The 26,843-nt window shown below is 43.9% G+C and overlaps 1 protein-coding gene across 1 annotated transcript in view; it reads left to right on the top strand.

Moving 5' to 3' along the window:
* The first annotated feature begins 606 nt into the window (after nucleotides 1–606).
* Nucleotides 607–26,843, top strand: part of LOC137544204 (ileal sodium/bile acid cotransporter-like) — a 44,858-nt gene continuing 18,621 nt past the window's right edge. Inside the window, exons 1-3 of the mRNA XM_068265259.1 lie at nucleotides 607–1,138; nucleotides 24,137–24,255; nucleotides 26,700–26,788. Of these exons, the coding sequence (XP_068121360.1) occupies nucleotides 756–1,138; nucleotides 24,137–24,255; nucleotides 26,700–26,788 (591 nt within the window). The 5' untranslated portion in view covers nucleotides 607–755. The remainder of the gene's footprint in view (nucleotides 1,139–24,136; nucleotides 24,256–26,699; nucleotides 26,789–26,843) is intronic.

Raw genomic sequence — 26,843 nt, 5'->3', positions numbered from 1 at the left:
CACAAGTTGTAATTTGGTCCCTCCCCTGTGTCACATGACTACCATGGCAGAGATGGCAGATAAGCTCATTTGAAAGCACAGTATGTTAATCTGTCTGCTTCCATGAAAGCAAGAAGTAGAAACAGTGCAGATTTATTTTAGGATTTGTATGAGCTGTAACAAAGACATGTTTTTGTGTAAAGGTTATTATGGTGTTGTGGATTTTTTAGGGCAGAGAGGACATTCTGAGTTCAGATCTGCTTTAAAGACGCAGAAGCAGCATAGTGCATCGGGGCTATGGTGATGGCAAGGATGTGGGGAAAGTTTCTTCTCACTGGTATAGCAAAAATAATATTTACAGTACACTGGACTATAACTGGTCACAAATTCAGTTGGAGCAGAGTTGTAAACTCAGGGCTATACTACCATAGACAGAACTTCCAAAGAGGAACAAGGAACTTTTCACCAAGTAATAGTTTGATGTTCAACCATCAAAATGGGCACAAGCTCACGCAATCCATTGTCTTTTTAATAATTAAGCTGGAACGCATGTTGTAAAAGTGTACTTTATAAATACCTCAGGCTCAACTCTAGTCTTTCTTGTTCTTCTTGATGCCGTATGAAGCAGTGACCTCATAAAACACATCTGTCACTTTTTACTGCATTATAAATGTATATAAAGCTTTCTATAGGTGCCAGCTTTTCTTCAGCAGCAGATGAACAGTGTAGTGAGTACAGTTATTTCATAGCTTGGTGCAGAACATCACAAAGTAGCCATGAGTTTATCAGAACAGGAAAATGATACTTGTGCAGCAAATTCTACTGTATGTAATGGCACATCCTGCCTGATGCCTGTCAACTCAAGTGCGCTTGGCACAATCTTGAGTACTGTAATCACAACATTGTTAGCACTAGTCATGTTCTCATTGGGCTGCAGTGTGGAAATTAAGAAGTTCTGGGGTCATATCAAGAGGCCATGGGGCATCATGGCTGCCTCTCTTTGTCAATTTGGAGTCATGCCAATTGCAGGTTTTATACTAGCAAATGCATTCGGAGTTCTTCCAGTTCAAGCTGTGGTGGTTTTAATCATAGGATGTTGCCCAGGAGGGACTGGCTCCAATGTCTTATCATACTGGATAGATGGAGACATGGATTTAAGGTAAGACTTTAGACTTATTTTAAACAAATGTTTAAAATTAAAAATGATGCATTGTCATTTGAAGATAATGTACAGTCTACTGCTGTGATAGAGAAAATAGCATCCAATCATTTCAGGTTTCAAAGCTTATTTTCCATATATTTGAATTTTAAGTACCACATATTTGTAAATATTTCATTTTAATTAACAACTAAAACAGTAGTGTAAATGCTTGGATTGAAGATGAGGTCAAATGCACTCTGAATATTAAGTCATTTGTTCTGCTTTGAATGAAACAAAGTCTATATTCAGTATAAAATGGTCAGGATAAGTCGGGATATCTTATCAGGATAAGTGGAATATTCTATAATGCACTGGTTCAACAAGTCAGGGACACATGGGGAACTTTGTCGACCATCTTGATAGTGGCAGGTATCCCACTGGATGCCTTGAACGGGTGATAAATGGTCCAACCTAGGGCATTGTAACTACTTAAAGGGACTCCGAGCTCATAAAAAAAATGAAAGTTGTACTCACCTGGGGCTTTCTCCAGCCCAGTGCTGGTCGGGAGGTCCCACGACGGCGTCCTGGCTCTTCTCCTTCTCCCCGCTCCGGAATGGCTGACAGGCCCCAACCCGGGCGACACTCGGCTGAGTGTCGGGCTGCTCCTTCCGCGTATGACGCGGATTACGTCACACGCCGGCCGCCTCGCGTCATCACGGCGGTCGGCGTGAAAGTACTGCGCATGCGCGATTAAATCGCGCATGCGCCGTACTGCCACGCCGGCCGCCGTGATGACGCGAGGCGGCCGGCGTGTGACGTAATCCGCAAAGGAGCAGCCCGACACTCAGCCGAGTGTCGCCCGGGCTGCGGCTTGTCAGCCATTCCGGAGCGGGGAGAAGGAGAAGAGCCAGAACGCCGTCGTGGGACCTCCCGACCAGCACTGGGCTGGAGAAAGCCCCAGGTGAGTACAACTTTCATTTTTTTTATGAGCTCGGAGTCCCTTTAATGTAGAGCTGTGTTGTTCAGTCATTTATTATCCTTTTTTCTGCAGTCAGTCGGGAAAATTGTACTAAATTATTTGCAAGTGCAGCATATTACACCAAGCATTAAACAGCATTGCAGCTATTATAAACATTATAGCCCTACATTTTACTACCCATCATCACAATTTTTTGCTACCTGTTTGTGGGGCCTACAGTAATATATTTCCAATGGAACTTTGTGTAATCATACAGATACATAGACCGACCAACAGACAAATAGATCAATAGATAGAAAAACACCTGCCTTTACACACATGAATGCTATTAACATCTGATTCTTAATCCATAGGCTTTAATATAGAGTTTACCCACCCTTTGCAGCTATAATAGCTTCAACTCTTCTAGAAACACTTTTCACAAGGTTTAGGAGTGTGTCGTGATTATTTTGACCATTCTTCCAGAATAGTCTCCACTACCCTCTAAACTGTAAGCTTGCAATTGCACGACCTCCTCTTCCTAGAGTTTCTTATCCAGATGTAATTTATCATATGAACATGCACCAGTATTGGTGATGTCTGAAACCACACATCAACTATGTATGTATTTGTATTGCTGGATATCCTGATTGTACAGAGTTTTGAATGTCTCATGTATCTATGCTACCCCTATTTGTTTTGTACTATGCACAGTGCTATTGGAAGAGGTTGGTCCTACATAAATAAAAAAAAATAAACAAAAATAAAGCATTTGTTGGGAGCGTGGCTTGGCTATGGCAGCAGCAAGACGTGCTTTGTGAGAGCTCCGTGTGCCCAGCGGCCCTTAACTGATTTATAGTGACGACACAGCCTTCTAATCCTAACGATATGAGCCGTTCAAGCTCAAGAAAGAAGGAGACAAAGTCCAGAGAGGAAGGAGGTGAAATAGACACGTATTTCCAGAAATCCTCGCAGCGGAAGCATGGTAATACGCCGAAGGTCTCAGACGCCATTTCTTCCCCGAGGCCTCAGACCTCCCGCTCGCAGTCTCCTCCCAGAGCACTCACTCCGGTAAGAGACACTGATTTTTCCGATGAAGACCGCGAGGAAGACAACTTTGACCTAAAAGCTTTTCTCCATCAGATACCCACTAAATCAGACTTTGAGTCTCTCGCTTCGCGGATCGAAAATGCCTATAAGCAAGACATAGCGGAGGTCCGTGAGGAATTATCGGAGGTGGGAGATAGAGTGTGCAAGCTAGAGAAGAGGCAGGCCCAGATGGAAAAAACAGTAAACTCCCTGGTGAACAGAATAGATTTCTAGGATAAAAGACTAGATGACCACTGGCTAAAAATGGATGACATGGAGAACAGAAGCCGCCGCAATAACATCAGAGTGCGAGGCCTCCCAGAAGCCACAGGTCAAGAAGATCTTATACCTTCCTTGCAAGGGATTTTCCGTATGTTCCTGGGTAAGCCAGACGACTTTCAGATTGAATTAGACAGAGCGCACAGGGCCTTCGGCCCGAAGCTAGCAGATTTAAATCGACCGAGGGAAGTTATATGTCGTATCCATAAGTATACCCTAAAAGATGACATCATGCGGGCAGCCAGAGAAAAGAGAGAACTGGCTTTTGATGGGGCTACTATACATCTCTATGCAGATCTTTCCCGCTTTACTTTGATGCTGAGAAAGGCGACCAAGCCTCTGCTAGACGCCTTGAGGGAAGCCGGCGCCACATACTCATGGGGATTCCCCTTTTCTTTTCTAATCAAAAGAGACGGTCAGTCGGCTGTTTTTCTTACTCCATCTGATCTGCCGAAGATTTCTGAAAAATTTGACCTATCCAACATCAAATTGCCAGACTGGCCGGGATCGGAAAAAACACCGCCATTGCAACAGAAGGAAAAATGGCAGAGGGTTCATGCTAAGAGGCACCGCTCCAGGCCCTATGACGCACTTCCAAATGATCCCCCTTCAGAAACAGAGGAAGGTCTGTGAATGTCTTAATACCATGAAGCTTTCTTTAAAGAACCAGTGTAAGTTTTTCCTCCATTTTTTATATTTTCTAGAACTATTTTTTCTGCATTCCTGGAATGACTCTGCGGTGTAGCCCAAAATGTTTTCTTCTGAATTTACTAAATCTGAGTCCATATGGGACGATACCCCTTCCATGGAACCATTAGAGCTTTTCACGGAACAATTATCTTTATTTGGGCTCCTTTTTTATATTACGCAGGTTAAATATGTCTCCTGAGTGTCTTAACAAATGTATTACTCGTTGCATTCGCCATTAAGGCCTAGTTACTTAAGCACTTACTTTTGCGCTTATAACAACATAACAATACTGTATGCTCATTTATAAGGGGTACCATGCACTGCTCTATATGTGGACACAGGATTGCTGAAGTTGTATTGATGGTTCTAAGCTTATATAATAGGATTAACACTGGTTCTGTTATATGTTATATACGATTTTTTTCAAGATGTTTTGCATAAATTTGGGGATCGCGGGCTTGCAGGTGCTCCAGCCGCATGGCTTCTCACTACCCCCAATTGATGTTTGGGCACTCTTTGCCCTGCCATCACATGGGAGATTCTGCTGGGATGTTAATTCCCCCTCGAGGGAACAGCAGAATCGCAGGTGCCTTTATCACCAAACTATCCTTTTATCTAGACACTTCCTTGAGTCTAGTACTGTCTTCCTTTTATCTTTACTCTCTCTTTCTTTTCTCCTACCTAACTGGTCCTGAATCTTTCTGCAGGTGTCATGGTATGGGTGGTTCTCCTCCATGGAGAAAGGTGATCATTTTAAGATAATCTCATTAAATGTAAATGGTTTTAATGTACCCCAGAAACGTTCACAGATACTTTATGGTTCTCATAAGGAAAATGCAAAAATCCTTCTGCTCCAGGAGACGCATTTTAACCACTTTGAATCCCTTGCTACGCTTATCTACTCCCCACAAAACTTCATCTGAAGCTCAGGGGAGTAAATATGCGTACTTGTGGTAAACAGTGTGCTGTATGCCCAATAAGCTATCTGATTATGCATATAGGGTATCATTTTAACCGTGACAAGTGAGAGAATAGATTTTGTGTTTGACAACTGAGAGCTAAGTCATGTGATTGTTTTTTACCGGAAAACTGAATGAAAAGTAATAAAACTGTTATTTTCATGTACCCCTAAATAAATACTTGTAAAAAAACCAAAAGTGACAGCATTGAAAAGAGAATACATAGTTACCCTAGGGACTTAGCTTTTAAAAGATGTATGCCATGAGAGTGTATTACTGTTAATAATGAAGATAATGGCTTTTAATTACTGATAGAGTACAATGAGAAAACAAAAAACACAAACCAGAAACTAATATATTATCGCCATACATTGTACTAGGAACATTATTTAAATGTTGAGATAACCAGGACAAATTAGCAAATACAATATGTGGGTTTTACCTGTGGTAACATTGTTTATTTAAAAACTATAGTGGATGGAAATGGAGAAATAGTGTATTTTTTCTTTTTTTTTTCTAATTTTTCCCTTTAAAATGCACAGATAATAACATAATTACTAAAAGCAAATATCACCCTCACAAAGCATAATTTGTGGCAAAAAAAACAAGATATAGATCATTTACATCTGATGAGTAGCAATAAAGTTATTGGTGAATGAATGGGAGGAGCGCTGAAATGTGAAAATTGCTCTGGTTTTTAAGCAAAAAACCCTGTGGTGCTGAAGTGGTTAAAGAGGCCTATTTTGAGCAATTCACCCTACTACCCCCATTGGTTTCTGAATGTTCCTGGTGCCCAGAAGACAAAAGGTGTAGCTATAGCTATACATAAGACATGTAATGCTCAAGTCCTAGATAGTATGTCTGATGCTGATGGTAGATTTGTATTTGTTAAAACGCTTATAAAGGGTAAATGTTCACCTTGGCGAGCATATATCTACCCAATACCTCCCAAATTGCAGCATTTACAAAAATCCTTCAGCAACTAGACACATTTAGAGAGGGGTATGTGATACTGGGAGGCGATCTTAATTTTACTCTAGACCCCTTGATTGACAGCACCGGGAAAAAGTCTCCAGTCTCATATAAGTCCTAAAACTCATTTAATCCCTAAAATTTATCAAGAAAAAGTTAGCCTCAATGCAACTAGTAGATATCTGGAGGACGTTCCACCTGACTACTAAAGATTACACTCATTTCTCTTGCCCTCATCGCACATACAGCAGATTGGATGTAATCCTGGTGTCACATGCTCTTCTCTCTTGGCAAAATATTTCAACAATAGGGGTTCAATCATGGTCAGATCACTCTCCTGTGATATTGGATTTTATTGGGAAACTAGGTTTACAGAATCAGTTCTCTTGGTGCATGAATACATCTCTACTGCAAGACACTGCTTGTGCTGAACTAGTGTTGGGCGAACAGTGTTCGCCACTGTTCGGGTTCTGCAGAACATCACCCTGTTCGGGTGATGTTCGAGTTCGGCCGAACACCTGACGGTGCTCGGCCAAACCGTTCGGCCATATGGCCGAACTAAGAGCGCATGGCCGAACGTTCCCCGAACGTTCGGCTAGCGCTGTGATTGGCCGAACGGGTCACGTGGTTCGGACCCGAACGCGCTCTGATTGGCCGAACGGTCACGTGGTTCGGGTAAATAAATACCCGAACCACGTCATATCTCCGCCATTTGTCTGTGGGTTTAGCTTTGGGTAGGCAGGCAGGGTAGTTCGCGCTCCAGCCACGCTAGCCAGGGTCCCCCCTGTCATTGTGTCACTGCTGGGAACAGTAGTACACCGCTTGCTCAGCCACACTATATAGCATTCTGTTTACTGCCACTCTGTGTACCTCGCTCAGCCACACTATATAGCATTCTGTTTACTGCCACTCTGTGTCTGCTGGGAATAGTGGTACACCGCTCGCTCAGCCACACTATATAGCATTCTGTTCACTGTTCTGTGTCTGCTTGGAATAGTGGTACACCGCTCGCTCAGCCACACTATATAGCATTCTGTTTACTGTTCTGTGTCTGCTGGGAATAGTGGTACACCGCTCGCTCAGCCACACTATATAGCATTCTGTTTACTGTTCTGTGTCTGCTGGGAATAGTGGTACACCGCTCGCTCAGCCACACTATATAGCATTCTGTGCACTGTTCTGTGTCTGCTGGGAATAGTGGTACACCGCTCGCTCAGCCACACTATATAGCATTCTGTTCACTGTTCTGTGTCTGCTGGGAATAGTGGTACACCGCTCGCTCAGCCACACTATATAGCATTCTGTTTACTGTTCTGTGTCTGCTGGGAATAGTGGTACACCGCTCGCTCATCCACACTATATAGCATTCTGTTCACTGTTCTGTGTCTGCTGGGAATAGTGGTACACCGCCCGCTCAGCCACACTATATAGCATTCTGTTCACTGTTCTGTGTCTGCTGGGAATAGTGGTACACCGCTCGCTCAGCCACACTATATAGCATTCTGTTCACTGTTCTGTGTCTGCTGGGAACAGTAGTACACCGCTCGCTCAGCCAGAGTATATAGCATTGTGTTTACTGCCACTCTGTGTACACCGCTCAGCCAGACTATATACCATTGTTTACTGACACTCTGTGTACACCGCTCAGCCAGACTATATACCATTGTTTACTGACACTCTGTGTACACCGCTCAGCCAGACTATATACCATTGTTTACTGCCACTCTGATTCTGCTGGGAACAGTAGTACACCGCTCGCTCAGCCAGACTATATAGCATTGTGTTTACTGCCACTCTGTGTACACCGCTCAGCCAGACTATATACCATTGTTTACTGACACTCTGTGTACACCGCTCAGCCAGACTATATACCATTGTTTACTGAAACTCTGTGTACACCGCTCAGCCAGACTATATACCATTGTTTACTGCCACTCTGATTCTGCTGGGAACAGTAGTACACCGCTCGCTCAGCCAGACTATATACCATTGTTTACTGACACTATATAGCAGACTATATAGCATTGTGTGTACACCGCTCAGCCAGACTATATACCATTGTTTACTGACACTCTGTGTACACCGCTCAGCCAGACTATATACCATTGTTTACTGCCACTCTGATTCTGCTGGGAACAGTAGTACACCGCTCGCTCAGCCAGACTATATACCATTGTTTACTGACACTCTGTGTACACCGCTCAGCCAGACTATATACCATTGTTTACTGCCACTCTGATTCTGCTGGGAACAGTAGTACACCGCTCGCTCAGCCAGACTATATACCATTGTTTACTGACACTATATAGCAGACTATATAGCATTGTGTGTACACCGCTCAGCCAGACTATATACCATTGTTTACTGACACTCTGTGTACACCGCTCAGCCAGACTATATACCATTGTTTACTGCCACTCTGATTCTGCTGGGAACAGTAGTACACCGCTCGCTCAGCCAGACTATATACCATTGTTTACTGACACTCTGTGTACACCGCTCAGCCAGACTATATACCATTGTTTACTGCCACTCTGATTCTGCTGGGAACAGTAGTACACCGCTCGCTCAGCCAGACTATATAGCATTGTGTTTACTGCCACTCTGTGTACACCGCTCAGCCAGACTATATACCATTGTTTACTGACACTCTGTGTACACCGCTCAGCCAGACTATATACCATTGTTTACTGAAACTCTGTGTACACCGCTCAGCCAGACTATATACCATTGTTTACTGCCACTCTGATTCTGCTGGGAACAGTAGTACACCGCTCGCTCAGCCAGACTATATACCATTGTTTACTGACACTATATAGCAGACTATATAGCATTGTGTGTACACCGCTCAGCCAGACTATATACCATTGTTTACTGACACTCTGTGTACACCGCTCAGCCAGACTATATACCATTGTTTACTGCCACTCTGATTCTGCTGGGAACAGTAGTACACCGCTCGCTCAGCCAGACTATATACCATTGTTTACTGACACTCTGTGTACACCGCTCAGCCAGACTATATACCATTGTTTACTGCCACTCTGATTCTGCTGGGAACAGTAGTACACCGCTCGCTCAGCCAGACTATATACCATTGTTTACTGACACTATATAGCAGACTATATAGCATTGTGTGTACACCGCTCAGCCAGACTATATACCATTGTTTACTGACACTCTGTGTACACCGCTCAGCCAGACTATATACCATTGTTTACTGCCACTCTGATTCTGCTGGGAACAGTAGTACACCGCTCGCTCAGCCAGACTATATACCATTGTTTACTGACACTCTGTGTACACCGCTCAGCCAGACTATATACCATTGTTTACTGCCACTCTGATTCTGCTGGGAACAGTAGTACACCGCTCGCTCAGCCAGACTATATACCATTGTTTACTGACACTATATAGCAGACTATATAGCATTGTGTGTACACCGCTCAGCCAGACTATATACCATTGTTTACTGACACTCTGTGTACACCGCTCAGCCAGACTATATACCATTGTTTACTGCCACTCTGATTCTGCTGGGAACAGTAGTACACCGCTCGCTCAGCCAGACTATATACCATTGTTTACTGACACTCTGTGTACACCGCTCAGCCAGACTATATACCATTGTTTACTGCCACTCTGATTCTGCTGGGAACAGTAGTACACCGCTCGCTCAGCCAGACTATATAGCATTGTGTTTACTGCCACTCTGTGTACACCGCTCAGCCACACTATATAGCATTGCGTACTCTGCCAGTCAGTGTGTATATTGCTGGGATCAGTAATACTCCACTCACCGTCAACCACTATATGAGCTCAACATGAGTTCCCCAGAGACCTCCGCTGTGAGCAGCACTCCCAACAACAGCAACAGCCAACGCCCCACGCAAGCTATAACATCCACCCCAGCAGCCAGTGGTCAGCAGCAGCCCTCCCCGGAGGAGAACGTTGTGTCCATCAGTCCGTCGCCAGAGCGATTAATGAGGGCTGCCATTGAGGAGATGATGGGGCCTGATGTGGAGGAGGAGGTCTGGCTCAGGCCAGCATCCCAAGTTAATGTTGAGGACGATGAGGGGTCTGTGTCTGGGGATGTTGGGGTGGCAGAGGTGGTGGGTGGGTCAGACTCAGGAGAAGAGTTGTATGATGAGGATGATGATCGGGACCATCTGTATGTGCCTCAGAGTCCGACCCCGGAAAACATGTTGTATCGTGTGTTTAGGTACTAAAATCTGCGTTCCCTCCCAGTAGTGTTGGGCGAACAGTGTTTGCCACTGTTCGGGTTCTGCAGAACATCACCCTGTTCGGGGTGACTATATAGCAGACTATATAGCATTGTGTTTAATGCCACTCTGTGTACACGGCTCAGCCACACTATATAGCATTGTGTTTACTTCCACTCTGTGTCTGCTGGGAACAGTAGTACACCGCTCACCCGCCACTGTATAGCATTGTGCTCTGTGTCACTGCTGACAATAGTGGTACACCGCTCACCCACCACTGTATAGCATTTCTGTACTGCCACTGTACTGCTGCCAGTCAGCGTGTACTTTAAGGATAAGTGAAATGAGGAAGAAATCCGGTGAAAGAGGGAGGGGCAAGGGAAGAGGTGTTTCCCCTGACGGTTCACGTACAGGCCACAGGGGAGCACCCAAGAAAACCCACTCAATACTGCCCATGTTGTCCAGGACAACAACCCTCACAGATCCAAAAGAACAGGACCAGATAATTACTTGGATGACCTCTCAAGCGTCCAGCAGTGGGTTAAGCAGCACCAGCACATCACGCACGAGGTCCGAGTCCTCAGCCAGTTAAAGTCTGGGCTTTCTTTGAAGACTGCACTGAGGATGTTACCATGGCGATTTGCAAGGTGTGCAAGACCCGCCTGAGCAGGGGGAAAAGTATTAACAACCTCTCCACCACCAGCATGAGCCGCCACATTCTATCCAAACATCCCACTCTGTGGGCAAACGCGGCAGGACAGGGTACCACCAGCAACACTGCCTCCCTTGGGTTCACCAGACTCACCACCAGACCCGCCTCAGCAGCAGCAGTAGCCCAGCCATTGCGTGGTTCACAACATTCACAAACATCAGACGATGCTGACACTGTCACTTTCCGGACTAGTGCTCTTGAGGTCTCCCAGTGTTCATCAAACACAACAACCAACAGCCCTTCGGTGTGCAGCGCTACGGTTGAGTTGTCTGTCTCTGAGATGTTTGAGCACAAGAGGAAATTGCCAGCAAATGACCCCCGGGCCGTGGCAGTAACAGCCAGCCAGCATAGCCAAGCTTCTGGCCTGCGAAATGCTGCCATATCGAGTGGTGGAGACAAACAGCTTCAAGGGCATGATGTCAGTGGCCATCCCACGTTACGTTGTTCCCAGCCGCTACCACTTTGCGCGCTCTGCAGTGCCTGAGTTGCATGAGCACGTGGTCAGCTAAATAACCCGAAGCTTGAAGAATGCCGTTGCCTGCAAGGTTCACCTCACCACTGACACCTGGACGAGTGCGTTCGGCCAGGGTCGATACATCTCCCTTACCGCGCACTGGGTGAACCTTGTGGAGCCTGGCAGCGATTCCTCACCTGCTACGGCGCGGGTGTTGCCCACGCCGCAAACAGCTGGATAACAACAGCAGCACCTACCTCTCTGACTCCTTCTCCTCCAACGCATCTCAAAGCTGTACCTCATCCGGAAATGCTAACCCAGCACCAGCAGCAGTAGGATCGTGGAAGCAGTGCAGCACAGCTGTTGGCATGCGTCAGCAAGCGTTGCTGAAGCTGATCTGCCTTGGGGATAAGCAGCACACAGGGGAGGAAATTTGGAGGGGAATAAAGGAACAGACGGATTTGTGGCTGGCACCGCTGGACCTGAAACCGGGCATGAAGCTAGACACCTGGCACGAACTGGCAATGTACGCAATAGAGGTGCTGGCTTGCCCGGCAGCCAGCGTTATGTCGGAACGCTGTTTCAGTGCTGCCGGAGGCATCATCACAGATCGGCGTATCCGCCTCTCCACAGAAAATGCAGACCGTCTGACTCAAATTAAAATGAATCAATCCTGGATTGGAAACGACTACGCAACACTCCTGGACCCCAACCAAGTAACATGACCGATGAACATCTGGGATGGTTTAGCGTTTCCGGTCCCTGTTTATTGAACCTCTCATCTGTATTACATTTATGACTGCATGGCGGCAAAAAGCATTGCTGCTATATCCGCACGCTTTTTGTCCTCATGCAAGGCCTGGGTTGTTGTGTCTCACAAAGCGTGGCCTTCTCCTCCTGCGCCTCCTCCTGTTCCATCACGTGTGCTGCTGCTGCTGCTGCTGCTGCTGCTGCTGGGTTACCGTTGCCGGTCCCTGTTTATGGAACCTCTTATCTTTATTACATTTATGACTACATGGCGGTACAAAGCATGCTATCCGCACGCTTTTTGTCCTCATGCAAGGCCTGGGTTGTTGTGTCTCACAAAGCGTGGCCTTCTCCTCCTGCGCCTCCTCCTGTTCCATCACGTGTGCTGCTGCTGCTGCTGCTGCTGCTGGGTTACCGTTGCCGCGTGGTCCCTGTTTATGGAACCTCTTATCTTTATTACATTTATGACTACATGGCGGTACAAAGCATGCTATCCGCACGCTTTTTGTCCTCATGCAAGGCCTGGGTTGTTGTGTCTCACAAAGCGTGGCCTTCTCCTCCTGCGCCTCCTCCTGTTCCATCACGTGTGCTGCTGCTGCTGCTGCTGCTGCTGGGTTACCGTTGCCGCGTGGTCCCTGTTTATTGAACCTCTTATCTTTATTACATTTATGACTACATGGCGGTACAAAGCATGCTATCCGCACGCTTTTTGTCCTCATGCAAGGCCTGGGTTGTTGTGTCTCACAAAGCGTGGCCTTCTCCTCCTGCGCCTCCTCCTGTTCCATCACGTGTGCTGCTGCTGCTGCTGCTGCTGGGTTAGCGTTGCCGCGTGGTCCCTGTTTATTGAACCTCTTATCTTTATTACATTTATGACTACATGGCGGTACAAAGCATGCTATCCGCACGCTTTTTGTCCTCATGCAAGGCCTGGGTTGTTGTGTCTCACAAAGCGTGGCCTTCTCCTCCTGCGCCTCCTCCTGTTCCATCACGTGTGCTGCTGCTGGGTTAGCGTTGCCGCGTGGTCCCTGTTTATTGAACCACTTATCTTTATTACATTTATGACTGCATGGTGGTACAAAGCATGCTATCCGCACGCTTCTTGTCCTCATGCAAGGCCTGGGTTGTTGTGTCTCAAAGCGTGGCCTTCTCCTCCTGCGCCACCCTCCTCCTGTTCCATCACGTGTGCTGCTGCTGGGTTAGCATTACCGGTCCCTTTTCCTGGAACCTCTTATATGTATTACATTTATGACTGCATGCCGACAAAAAGCATGTTACCTGTGCAAAGAAAACAGACATTTCCCGCATTTAAAAGACAGTTTTCCCTTTGAAACTTTAAAATCGATTTTCTCAAAAACTATAAGCTCTTTTTGCTAAATTTTTTTTTCCTCTTGTACCCACTCCCAAGGTGCACATACCCTGTAAATTTGGGGTATGTAGCATGTAAGGAGGCTTTACAAACCACAAAAGTTCGGGTCCCCATTGACTTCCATTATGTTCGGAGTTCGGGTCGAACACCCGAACATCGCGGCCATGTTCGGCCTGTTCGGCCCGAACCCGAACATCTAGATGTTCGCCCAACACTATGCTGAACACTATAAACAAGTATTATTAGATTATATCGCAGACAACTGCAAAGACGACGATGAGACTAACCCTTTCAATAGGTGGGAAGCACACAAGTGCGTATTAAGGGGTACTATGATACAAATGGGGGCTAGATATAAAAAAGATAAAGCTGCTCAAATCAAAAAAACTTGGGAGGAACTACGATCCCTAGAGCAACAGCACAAGCAGTGTCTAGCAGAACAGACACTCAATGAACTCACTCTAAAATGAAAAGAATTGCTACAGCTGTTCGAAAACAAACGGGTTGACAATTTTTTAAGATTCAAGGCTCGCCTGTATGAATACGATAATAAATGCAGTCGTATCGTAGCTAGGTCCCTGAGGGCCAAACAACCGTCCTCTCACATTGCTGCTATCAAAACGAAAAATGATGGCAAAGCAGTAAGAACAGAAGATATTCTTAAAGTGTTCCATGAGTATTATACAGCATTATATAATTTAAAGGGTACCTACTCTGACAAATCCCCGGTTGAGCTTGACAAAATAATTGACACATTCCTATGCAAACACCCTGCAACTTCTATAACCCAAGAACAATTAGAATCTGATCAGAGAGGGATCGTATGGCTACCTTTACTGCAAACAGATTATGAACCGATTTCAGCCTGAAACCTTTCACAATCTGTTGTGGTGGTGCTGCTGATGCCCCCCCCCCCCCCCCCCCCCGCATACATTACCTGCTCCGCCGGTGCGAGGCCTCCCGGTCACTGCTGCTTTGTCTGCGCTCTGGTCTCCAGGTCCGGCATGCTTTGCTTCTTCCTGCCCGGCAGGAAGTTTAAACAGTAGAGCGCCCGCTACTGTTTAAACTTCCTGCCGGGCAGGAGGAACTGAAGCATGCCGGAGACCAGCGCGGACACGGAGCAGCGGTGACCGGGGGTAGTCGTGCCAGCGGAGCAGGTAATGTATTGCCACTCAATTGCGTCGGTCGTCGGGCAATCGAACGCCGCTAGCGACGAGCTCCCTACCCGCGGGCGATCGACGGTAATTTTCCGCACGGAGCCAGATGGGATTGGACGAAATGGATCGAAATTCGGCGTGTAGCGCGAACGATTGGCAGCAGATTCTATCCCAGTGATCGAATCTGCTGTCGAAACGGCGGCAAATCGGGCCAGTGTATGGCCAGCTTAAATCACCAGGACCAGACAGCTTTAACATTGAATACTATAAAAAATGTAGATCCCAATTAGCCCCTCAATTTGTTTCAGCTTTCAACAGCCTTAGTATCTCTAACCCACCCCCCAGTCATGCCCTACAAACCCATATTATAGTTATCCCTAAGCCTGCAAAGGATCCCTTGCTATGCTCAAATTATCGCCCCATATCCCTCATTAACATAGATTTAAAGATTATGTCTAAAATTCTAGCAAATAAACTTCAACAGGTAATCCCCCTTCTAATAAATAATGACCAGGTTGGTTTTGTCCCCAAGAGGGAGCCCTCTGATAACACATATAAACTTTATTGTTAATGCAACATGCTCAGTTATCAAAAACCCCTGCAATTTTGCTTTCTGTCGATGCGGAGAAAGCTTTTGATAGGGTTTCCTGGAGATTTCTCCAAAGGGTGCTGGTTATGCGGCCCCAAACCAAACATTTTTTTTAATTAAAAATATTTAGTTGCACCACTCTAACACATACAAAGATAAATAAACACTCCTTAAAACCTATCAGCATTTCAGTGCATGCTTTTCACCCTTCACTTTTCATAACTAGGGTTATACTGGGGGCAGCCATTAGCAATTCCTCCATTGCCGGACACCACCTACTCTACCAGTTTGCCAGATTTTTCCCGGCAATTTGAAAGGAAGAGAACACTGGCGAACGGAGGGGGCTAATCCGGGTGTCTGGAACCTCCCCCCTGCACTGAGCTGTGTATTCAGCCAGGGAAGCCCGCATAATATAAACAGCCTCATTCTCCCTCCCTTACTTCTGGTGCCTCCCTCCAGCTAATAGAATGAGAGAGGCAGCCGAGCTTCCCTCACAAGAAGATGCAGCCTGCAGTGAGAGAATGTTGATTATGGAGTCCTGGACTCTCCACAGCACAGAAGTGTCAGACATGATGAAATTAGAGGGCAGGCAAGCTGGTAAATATGCACAGCATGATGCAGAGCTTGCCTGGACTCAGGGTCTGTGGGCAAACATCTGTCTGGTCTCTCCCCATTGTTATAATGACTGCATGTGTGGATAAGGTGTTTAACAAACAGGCTACAGGAATACTGCGGCATTGATGGCATAGTACTTCAGTGGTTCCAATCCTTCTTGAGTGGCAGAACCCACAAAGTGTCTATGGGGCCCTTCCTGTCCACCCCTGTAACACTTAAGTATGGGGTGCCCCAGGGCTCAATCCTCTCTCCCCTGCTTTTCACGATTTACATGCTACCGTTGGGAAAGCTTATCCAAAAACATGGCCTGACATACTACTGCTATGCAGACGACACCCAACTATATCTTTCCTTCAAGCCTGGTGTGACAGACCCAACTCTAACTATAAACGCCTGCTTACGTGAACTACAGCAATGGATGAATGACAACTGGCTGAAACTAAATGCAGACAAAACTGAAGTCCTTCTGATTGGAGGGCAGAGCATGATAACAAAACAACTTAACTTGCAGTCTTCACCACTGGGAATAGGAGGCACGGATCTACGCAGCTCTGATCATGTGCGTAGCCTGGGAGTTGTAATTGATGGGGATTTAAACTTCAGAACTCAAATCTCTGCTGTGGTGAAATCATCCTATTTTCACCTGAAGAACATTGCAAAAATCAAGCACCTCATACCCCCAGAAGATCTGCCAACCTTAGTCCACGCCTTCATCACATCCCGACTGGACTACTGCAATGCTCTCTACACTGGCCTTCCAAAAAAGGCCTTGTACCGCCTACAGCTGATACAGAATACTGCTGCCAGACTGCTAACCAACCAACCCTGTCACTGCCACATAACGCCAGTCCTGCATTCCCTTCACTGGCTACCTATAGAATGGAGGGTCCTATTCAAGATCGGCCTACTGACATTTAAATCCCTGAATAATCTAGGCCCTGGATACATGAAAGATATGTTACAGCTGCGTAGCAATCCCCGCATTCTCAGATCCACAGGTTCTAATAATCTAGTCATACCCAGAGTCCACTTGGAAAAACTTTTGGTCCCAGAGCCTTCTGTCATGCTGCCCCTACGTTTTGGAACTCCTTACCTCAACAGATCAGGACAGCCCCATCCCTGGACGTGTTTAAATCCAGACTGAAAACCCACCTGTTCAGTCTGGCATTTGCAGAAATATAACTTTTGTTGTGTGAATACTTCATCCTACTAATTACTGAATCTGAGAGAGCCTAAGCGCTTTGAGTCCTATGGGAGAAAAGCGCTATAGAAATGTTATTGTATTGTATTGTATTGTATTGTATTAACAAGCTGAAAAGTTTTTGATAGTCCCTAGACTCCAGGAGGGCTTCTTTCTGACTTGTGTGAGAGACTGACAGGGACAGGAGACCGATTACAGGCAAGTAGCCTGTGTGATGTGGGACTGCAATACAGATAAGTTCTCTGCTCCATCTCAGGCTATTCTCAATTTCTCCACTCCTCTCTCTGGGCTAGTGCAACGCCAAAATGACAATAGCAATCGCTAGCAATTTGTGAGTGTGATTTTGTGAAGTGATTTTCACAGCGATTTTTGAATGAATTGCTCACAGCAATGCTACATGCTACATGCAGTATACCTGCGATTTTGATAAAGTCACAACGCTGCTGTGGGAACACCCTCATAGGGTAACATTAGCCAAGCGCTTTTCAAATCACTGTTGATTTGAAAAACGCTCAGAAGCACTCTTGGTGTGCACCAGCCTCCTTCATTCACCTTTGTTTCCCTCTTCCCCTAGAGCTGGCTGTGTGTTCTTGTCATACAGGAAAGCTAAATAAAAGTGCAATCCTGGTGAGGCAAAATATTATTATTTAGTATTTATATAGCGCCGCCATCTTCCGCAGATGCATATATCCCTGCATCATATGGGTATCGCTTGCGCTATGTGACACTATGTAGCATATTCCACTGAATTGTCCAAACTAAGTCGATCTCCCGTTCCTCTCTCGGGGAGTTGTGCCAGAGCTGTACCCCGTTCACATTCGCTGCTACCAGAAGCCCTCAGAAACACTCGTGTCCTTGAGTACTTCCAAAGATAGGCAGCTCCGTAATACGCCAGCGCACTTTTGTGCATGGGCAGTATGGAGCCACCTGTATTCGGAAGCACTCGGGGACATATGTGCTTCTGGACCTTTCAGGAACCCCCCCCCCCCCCTTAAAAATCCTGCATTTGCCCCTGGGGAGGGGTTCCTCCAATAAATGTAAAATATTGTATATTTCTCATCATGCAGCTGAAAAAAGGCTGCTATTTATTATTATAATTTAGAAAATAGATTTTATTTCTGAAATCTTGTATTTTCAGTTTGGGTCCACTTTAACAGAGGGATCCCCATAGATTCAAATTTTTTCCAGAAAATGTTCTCCCTATATCAATCCCCAACTGCACGAATTAAAATCAATGGCTGCTTATCCCCGGTGATCTCCATTGGGAACGGAACACGTCAGGGATGCCCCTTTTCGCCCCTATTATACATACTATACATGGAACAACTGGCTATAGCTATCAGGAACAACCCAGACATTACGGGGATAATTATTCAGGACAAGGAATACAAGATGGCAATTTATGCCGACGATTTGCTACTTTACATCACTAGACCGATGATCACTCTCCCTAATTTTCTCAAAACGGTAGAGGAATTCAGCTCACTCAGTAACTACAAAATTAATTCCAACAAATCTGAGATATTAAACATATCACTTCCTCCAAAAGAGGCACAAGTAATCCAGGGTTAATTTCCATTTAAATGGCTGCAGACTTCTATCACCTACCTAGGTATCAAGTTATGCTCAAATCTGAAGTTGATATATGAGCTGAATTATTTACCTTTACTGGAAGTGTTTGAGAAAGACCTTAACTCATGGTCCCATCTGACGCATTCATGGATGGGTAGGATTAACATCCTCAAAATTAATTTGATGCCCAGACTGCTGTACGTCATCCAAATATCTGTAAAAGAGTATTTTTGGAAAAAACTATCCCAGCTTATGAGAAAATATATTTGGAAATCCAAAAGACCTAGGGTAGCCTTAAAAGTCCTACAAAAACCTAAAGCCAAGGGGGGGGGGGGGGGGGGGGCTAGCCTTACCCCACCCTAAAACATACTACTTTGCAGTCCATCTCAACAGAATCCTAGACTGGACTCATGACCAACGTCAAGCCCAATGGGTTTTTTTTTTTTAGAGAAAAAGCTAGCAGGGCACAACTTGGGGGCTGGAATTTGGATTTATCCAAAACACAGAATAGGATTTCTTACTAAACCAGCCATACTCACCTCAACGAGCCATATGCAATTCACTTTTTTTACCTGAGTTTTCTCCTAGGAGATAATTTTTCATCTTCGATTTAAAATAGTTTTTCAGCACTTTTTAACTAAAAAAAGTACCAAAAAGTAGGTTAAAAAAGTAATATTAAAATTTTGAGTATTTTCTAGCTTTCTGGTAGCTTAACCACTTAAGGACCGCGTGATTTTCTTCTGATCGGTGCTGCGTGGACTCTCCAGCCCGCAGCACTGATCAGGAAATAGCCAGGGCGATCAGACTTCCCCCCCTTTTTCCCCACTAGGGGGATGTCCTGCTGGGGGGGTCTGATCGCCGCCGGCTGCCCGCACTTTCCGGGGGGGGGGGCTCTTCAAAGCCCCCCTCCGCAGCGCTTTCCGCCCTCCCCGGCTTTCCCTCCCTCTCCCTTACCCTGTGAGCGGCGCAGGACGGAGTTCCGTCCTGCGCCGGATAGGATAGGCTTCTGCCTATCAGATGCCGGCGATCCCCGGCCAATCAGAGGCCGGGGATCGCCGATCTACGTTAGCAGCGCCGTGTGATGTAAACAGCGGGGATTTCTTTCCCGGGTGTTTACATTATGCGTGCGAGCCGCGATCGGCGTCTCGCACACTGTTCACGGAGACAGTCTCCGTGAACTAGCATGGAAAGGCCGCTCGATCGAGCGGCCATTTCCATGCTATACCACTAACGACCCGCCGACGCCTATGGGCGTTAGGCGGTCGTTAAGTGGTTAAAAGGCATTTTATTGACAAGTTTAAAAATATCACCTAGGAGAAAACTCAAGTGAAAAAGTGAATTGCATATGGGCCAACATCTCTTACAGTTTGGGATAGTCTTTTATTTCAACATCGCATTGCCTCTTATGTAGGCCCTGAAATGCCCATCTGAAATAATCCACTTTTCCCCCCTGGGGTTAACCCATCTTACACTCTACGCACCCTTTTAAATGAAGACCTAAAACTGAAACACGTATGGAAAGCCTCTCCCTTTGACCTTACTAATAGAAGCAGATAAAGTCTCATCCTTAGTGAAATTTGAGTATATACAGTTATCACACTTTTTACATTCAGTGCTAGATGCTCATCTAACTTGTAAAGAGAATACAGATGTGGAACATCTTTGTTTTGTTTCACCTCCAATAGAACACAAGATCTCAGCACTTTATGACACTCTACTCATGTACACATGTGATAGTATACCAAAATTTATTACAGAATGGGAACGTTCACTACATATAAATTGGTCAGAGAAGGAATGGGCTAAATGCTTCTTTTCATTAATAAGTGCTCTTTATCTATTAGGGTCCAAGAGAATGCATATAAGATATCACAATGGTATAGAACCCCGGTGAGATTACACAGATTCAATAAAGATATAACTGCCACTTGCTGGCGTTGTGGTAGTGAGGATGGAGACATGCTACACATTTGGCATAGTTGTGTTCGTATTCAACCCCTATGGAGGAAAATTTGTACGATTATTGAAGCTATTAGCAAAATTAAAATACCAAATGACCCGGCTACCCTGCTACTATTAAAAATATCATGCCCAATAAAAACATACAAGAAATCTCTGATCCATCATATCCTCACTGCCGCAAGGCTGACAATTCCCAAGTTCTGGAGAACCACTCACGCTCCTACATTTAATGAATGGCTGGTTGAATTCAATTCTCTCAAACACTTGGAACAAATAATTCCCTTAGCTGCAAATAGAGAGGAAAAATTTAGGGATATTTGGAGAAGATGGACATTTTTGGGGGAATCTGAAGAAGGCAAATCCTTGCTTGTATAAATTGCTCAATTATAGTCTTTTGGATGGTACAGTAAATATATCCGAAAACACCCAAACATATACAACACAGCCTAATAGCATAAAACTTTGCGTATGGACCAGTTGGGAGGAGTGGGGAGGTTTGTGGGGACTGTGGCACACTCACTCGCCTCCTAGCTCTTTCTCTCTTTCTCTTCTTTGTTTCTTTCTTCTCAGTTTTCTCTTTTTCCTTTCCCTGTCTCAATCTGGTGTTAAGTGTTATATAAATAAGAAAACAAAGGGTTTGAAGAGAGGGTCTGAAGTATGAGACGTATAGCCTACTATGGACCAGGTTAAAACTCGTCATTTCGTAGTTTCAGGTTTCTCAGTCATAATTTTCTGAACCATTTCCCATGACAGCAACTAATTTCATCGTTTGGTCACATATTCAATGTGCATAATCTATCATATATGGTTTGTTAATTCTGGATTTTGGCTGTAATACTCTGTGTATGTAGCACTCAATGTATATATGATGTTTTTATAAATGCTCTTTCTTCAATAAAAAGTAAAATATAAAAAAAAAAAAAAAAAAAAAGCATTTGTCAAGCACAAATTTGGACAAAAAGGCAAGGCCACAGTCTTTGGTCTGAATCATCCCAAAGGTCATCTGTTTGGTTGAGGTAAGGGCTATATGCAGGTCAGTTAAGTTCCTCAACACCACACTTGCTCATTCAGGTCTTAACGGACCTTGCCTGGTGCGCAGTCATGTTGGTAATAGAAGGGGCTATCCCCAAAAATAGTTAGGAGCATGAAATTGTCCAAAATATCTTGGTATCCTGAAGCATATTGTTTTGTTTTATTGGGACTCAGGGGACAAGCCAGATCCGCAAAAAACAACTCCACACATTATCCCCTCCACCAAATTTTGCATTTGGCACAATGCTATTAGGCAAATATTGTTCTCCTGGCATCTGCCAAACCCAGATTCATCCTGCGGATTGTCAGACACAGAAGCATATTAAGTCACCCCAGAGAACATGTCTCCACTGCTCTAGAGCCCCATGGTGTGCTTTACAACACTTCATACAACGCTTTGAATTGCACTTGGTGATGCAAGGCTTGGGTGCAGTTGCTAATCCATGGAAACTCCTTCCTTGAAGCTCCCTATGCACTGTTCTTGAGCTAATCTGAAGCAAATATGAAATTGGAAGGTTTGTAGCTATTGACTCAACAGAAAGTTGTCAACGTCTGGGCAATGTGTGCCTCAATGTGCGCTGACTCTGCTCTATGATTTTATGTTGCCCACTACTTCAAGGCTGAGTTGCTGTAGTTCCCATTTGTTTCCACTTTGTTAAAATACTGCTGAAAGTTGACTGTGGAATATTTAAATACAAAGGCATTTAAAGGGACTCCGAGCAGTGCAAAAACTATGGAAAGTTGCATATCATTTTAAAGCTCTCTTTCTCCTCTTTCCAATGATATATAAATTGCCACCCTACGCCTTTTAGTTTTCATTATTTTCGCGATTGAAATTGCCACGATGTCGATCGCGAAAATAGAGAAAACTAAAAGGCGTAGGGCGATGATTTAGGGGTCGTCAGAAAGAGGAGAAAGAGAGCTTTAAAATGATATCCATCTTTCCATAGTTATATTGTATTACACAGGGCGACTTTTTCTCAAAGTCAGCAGCTCCATTGAGCAGAAAAAGTCGCCCTGTGTAATACAATGTAACTATGGAAAGATAGATATCATTTTAAAGCTCTCTTTCTCCTCTTTCTGACGACCCCTAAATCGCCGCCCTACGCCTTTTAGTTTTCTCTATTTTCGCGATCGAAATCGCGGCCGTGGCAATTTTAATCGCGAAAATAGCGAAAACTAAAAGGCGTAGGGTGGCGGTTTATATATCATTGGAAAGAGGAGAAAGAGAGCTTTAAAATGATATGCATCTTTCCATAGTTATTGCACTGCTCGGAGTCCCTTTAATGAATTGACTTATTGGACAAGTGGCATTCTATCAAGGTACCATGCTGGAATTCACTGATAACTGGAAACCACTTGCACGAGTAACCATTTTTGGGTTCACCAAGAAGCTAGCTGGAGGGACACTTGGCATAGATGAAAAACCAGCTGGCTCACCCTACTCCCCCTATCCTTGCAGCAGCTGCATCTTCCTCCTCTTCCTCCCGTGTACATGGCAGAGTCCACTGTGGATAAGTAAGAGGAGGAAACCTTACATGATGAGGTACATAACCCAATATCTATGAGATAAATAGCCAACTTTAATTAGTGTTCATCATGTGCGGTAGCACTTTTTATCTTAAAATAGTAATTGAAGAAAACTGAGAAACCATGTATTTCTTCAATTCATTTTTTTTTCTTCTTTTTTTCTTTAAAATGCATAGGAAATAAAATAAATCCTGGGGAAAAAACAGACAGAAAGCATAATTTATCCTAAAAGTAATGATGTATACAATGATAAATGTATTGCTGATTAAATAGAGGCATGGGTGAAATGTCAATACTGCTCTAGTCCATAAGGGAAAAAATGGTTTAGGTGCTAAGTGGTTAATTTTGCTTTCTTTATTTTGAATGACTAAATTAAAGTAACCATTTTTGTTTTATACTTATGCTCACGTTTTTAAAATCTTAAATTTGATTAGTGGGGGAATATTACCTCATCTTACATTTGACATCTTTTTGTCTCATTAAATTAATTGTATTACATTCTTGAAGAGGCACTGTAGTGGCAAATAGTAGAATGTAGTAAATTATGCCTCCTTCTCCCAGTGTACTCTGGGAGACGAGACGCTTTTCCTATTCAGCTCAGAACACTCAACAGGGAACCCTTCCTAAATGATGCACCTTGCCAGCACTAACGCTGTCATGACCTGTGATACATTTGAGAATGTAAATCAGGGCAAGAAAAGATTTTACAGAGGGCAAACAAACAATCACTATAAATCATTTATAAATGAATATTGTAAAAAAAAAAAAAAATAAGCAATTGTATTCATTAAATTATTTTCACTACAGTTCCTCTTTAAAGTGATTCAAATAAGTCAATGGTAAAGATATTTTCATCTGGCTATTGCTCCCTCACAACCTCCAACATGAATGTCTTTTTTTTATTCACAGTTTAAGTATGACCACCTGCTCTACATTGTTTGCGTTGGGTATGATGCCTTTGTGTCTTTTTCTGTACTCAAGACAATGGGTGGATTCAGATTCTATTATTATACCTTATAACAACATTGGTAAGTATAACAGCTGCATCCTTTATGTTCAAAAAGTTTCTTACCAAAGTTAATATAGGTTTTACCTAAGCTACTACTAATGTTTTTGGATAGTGAGTGTGTTGACTGGCCATGTTGCAGCTGCCACCTTATGTAAAAATTATTTAAAGAATCATACGAACTTCATGGTGTAAGATCTAACCATCAGATTGTGTATAATCAATGCTGATTTATCAAATGGCATGAGCAGTTTTAGAGGAAATTCTTCTTAAAGATATATAAACTACTTTATCATTTAATATATTTAAAATTGTAATAAGTTATCTCAGCACAGAAGCTGACCCAGTACTGCAAAGGAGGAAGTCTACTAAAAACAGAAAATGTGACGGACTGGCAGGGTCTGTCTCTTGTCTTTCAAGAGCACCTGTTTGTGGTGATAATGTACATTGAATAAATGTCCCAGAAACAAGCTATTGGCCAGGAACCTTCTCATCTTCACAGATGAAGCGTAATTTCAGGCAGGGATCGAAGTATACCATCTTCTAGTTTAGTAAGCAGAGTGCCCAAATGTGTTGTTTTTGTGTCATTATTTTATTAACACACTTCAACAAGCACTTTTTTGCATGCTTGTTTTAAAATGGATAGAGCCATCAGGGGTGACATTAGGGGACACTGTATTGAACTTATCAAAAGTTTTATCAAGTTACAGTAAACCACGTCCATCCTTTTTATGTGTCCCATCTTGGGATATTGTCTTGCTTTGTATAACGCTATCTAAAGAACATTGTCTAATGTGATACCACCATTGACACATGAACTTGTTGGTAAAGCTTTGGTGAGGTCAGGTTATAAGAAGCTTGCATTCTGTGTGCCTAATTAAAATGGCTGTTCTTCTGCAAAGCCTATGTGTACGTAAATCTGTGCATACATACAGGATAGATAGATAGAGAGCGAGAGAGAGCAGATATATACGTTTAGAGAGAGGAAAGCAGTGGATAAATAGCTGTACAGCTCTCAGATGACAGGGCACTGCACCTCGGAACCACTAGACAACCCCTAAATCAGGAGCCCCATAGGGTTTTATCAGAGAAAGAGTTGTTCAGCCAAAAGGTTCTTGTTGAGGGTACCAGGTTAGTAGTGGTTGGGAAAGAGCTGACGTTAAAACTATAACTAGTGGGTGACTTTATCAAATCTTTATTGCCCATCACGTAGCTTTAATAAGTTTTACATTACATTTAAATCCATCAGCCCTGATGTGAAAAACACTGTACACTAACAGAGACCATGAGTAACGATGTTGTAGAGAGTAAAGTGAGTTGTTTCAGAGCATGGGATGATTGGGAAGCAGGAGGATTCTAAAGTTCAGGAAATTGTAAGGTAGAATTTCAGGACATCTATCTGTTATCACATCACTGGTTCAGCAACATGCCAATGAGCAAAAGCATTGCCTGTAAATCAACAAACTGGGTCACTCAGCAGAAGTTCTACCTTGAATACAGTCATGTTGAAATCCTGAATCAAGTCCCATCGAAATTCTGTGGTTAATCTGAAGCACACCAACATCAAAATATACAGGCACAATTCTGTATACACAGCCGGATCAAAATATCTTCTAACCACTGTATCTTATAACCACTGTCTTGGTGAGATCCACAGCCACACAATGTGACAGATTTATAAATAAAATGTGTTAAAACAATTCGCCTACAGTAACTAATGATCGTTCTTACTTAATGTTTCCACAAAGAAATAAACCTGCTGGTTTCTGGACAGTTGCTATGATACATTCTCAATGGTAGTTCTTATGAACAGACATTTTGATGTTAAAGGAATACTATCGATACCCAAGTGTTCTAAAATGACAGTGTGCAAATAATGTCTAAGTAGCTGTGTAAACATTTTCCTACTTTTCATGTTAAATATCAGAGGCAAAAGCTGTAATTTATTGAGGGTAGGATTTAGCTATATTGTGATAAATCAATTGCAGAAGGGGTGTCTGCTTCAATGCACAGCCAGAGTTGCATATCAGAATACAGAAAGCAAATATCAAACATATCAAACTCTGAAAGCAAAAACAGTATGAAAAGCTGTGACAATTAGTTACATTTCCTCTTCTCTCTTCAGACACTTCAGTCAGAAACACAGGACACAGGAGCTGCAGCTGTTGGGAGCTCTCTCTCTCTCTCTCTCTCTGTCACACACAGAACTACACATAGTTAACTGATGAAGTGTGAGGGGAATTTCCCCTCTCCTCATGGCTCAGTCAGCCGTCAGTTTTGGCGTCAGTAAAGTTTGAAAGTATTTTGCTAACAGTAAACAAAGAAGTTGCTACTAAAATGTATACACCAGTACTTAGCAGCACTTCCCAAACAATTCCTGTGTCAATTGAAAAAAATATGTGAATCGATAGTATTCCTTTAACTTTAAGAATTATGGCAGTGTTAGAGCTTGTCTCTTTATTCCAGGCATTTCACTGGTGGCATTAGTCGTTCCAGTTGCAGTTGGAATGTTTGTCAACCACAAGTGGCCAAAGCAAGCAAAAATTATTTTAAAGGTAAGAAAATCATAACCAATTTGCTGAAAGATACTTGTCATGAGAAAGAGCTCAT

Source organism: Hyperolius riggenbachi, chromosome 2, assembly GCF_040937935.1.
Source record: "Hyperolius riggenbachi isolate aHypRig1 chromosome 2, aHypRig1.pri, whole genome shotgun sequence".
In the NCBI taxonomy this organism is placed as follows: domain Eukaryota; kingdom Metazoa; phylum Chordata; class Amphibia; order Anura; family Hyperoliidae; genus Hyperolius; species Hyperolius riggenbachi.
The sequence above is the reverse complement of the archived record's forward strand: the minus strand, read 5'-3'. Positions and strand labels throughout refer to the sequence as shown.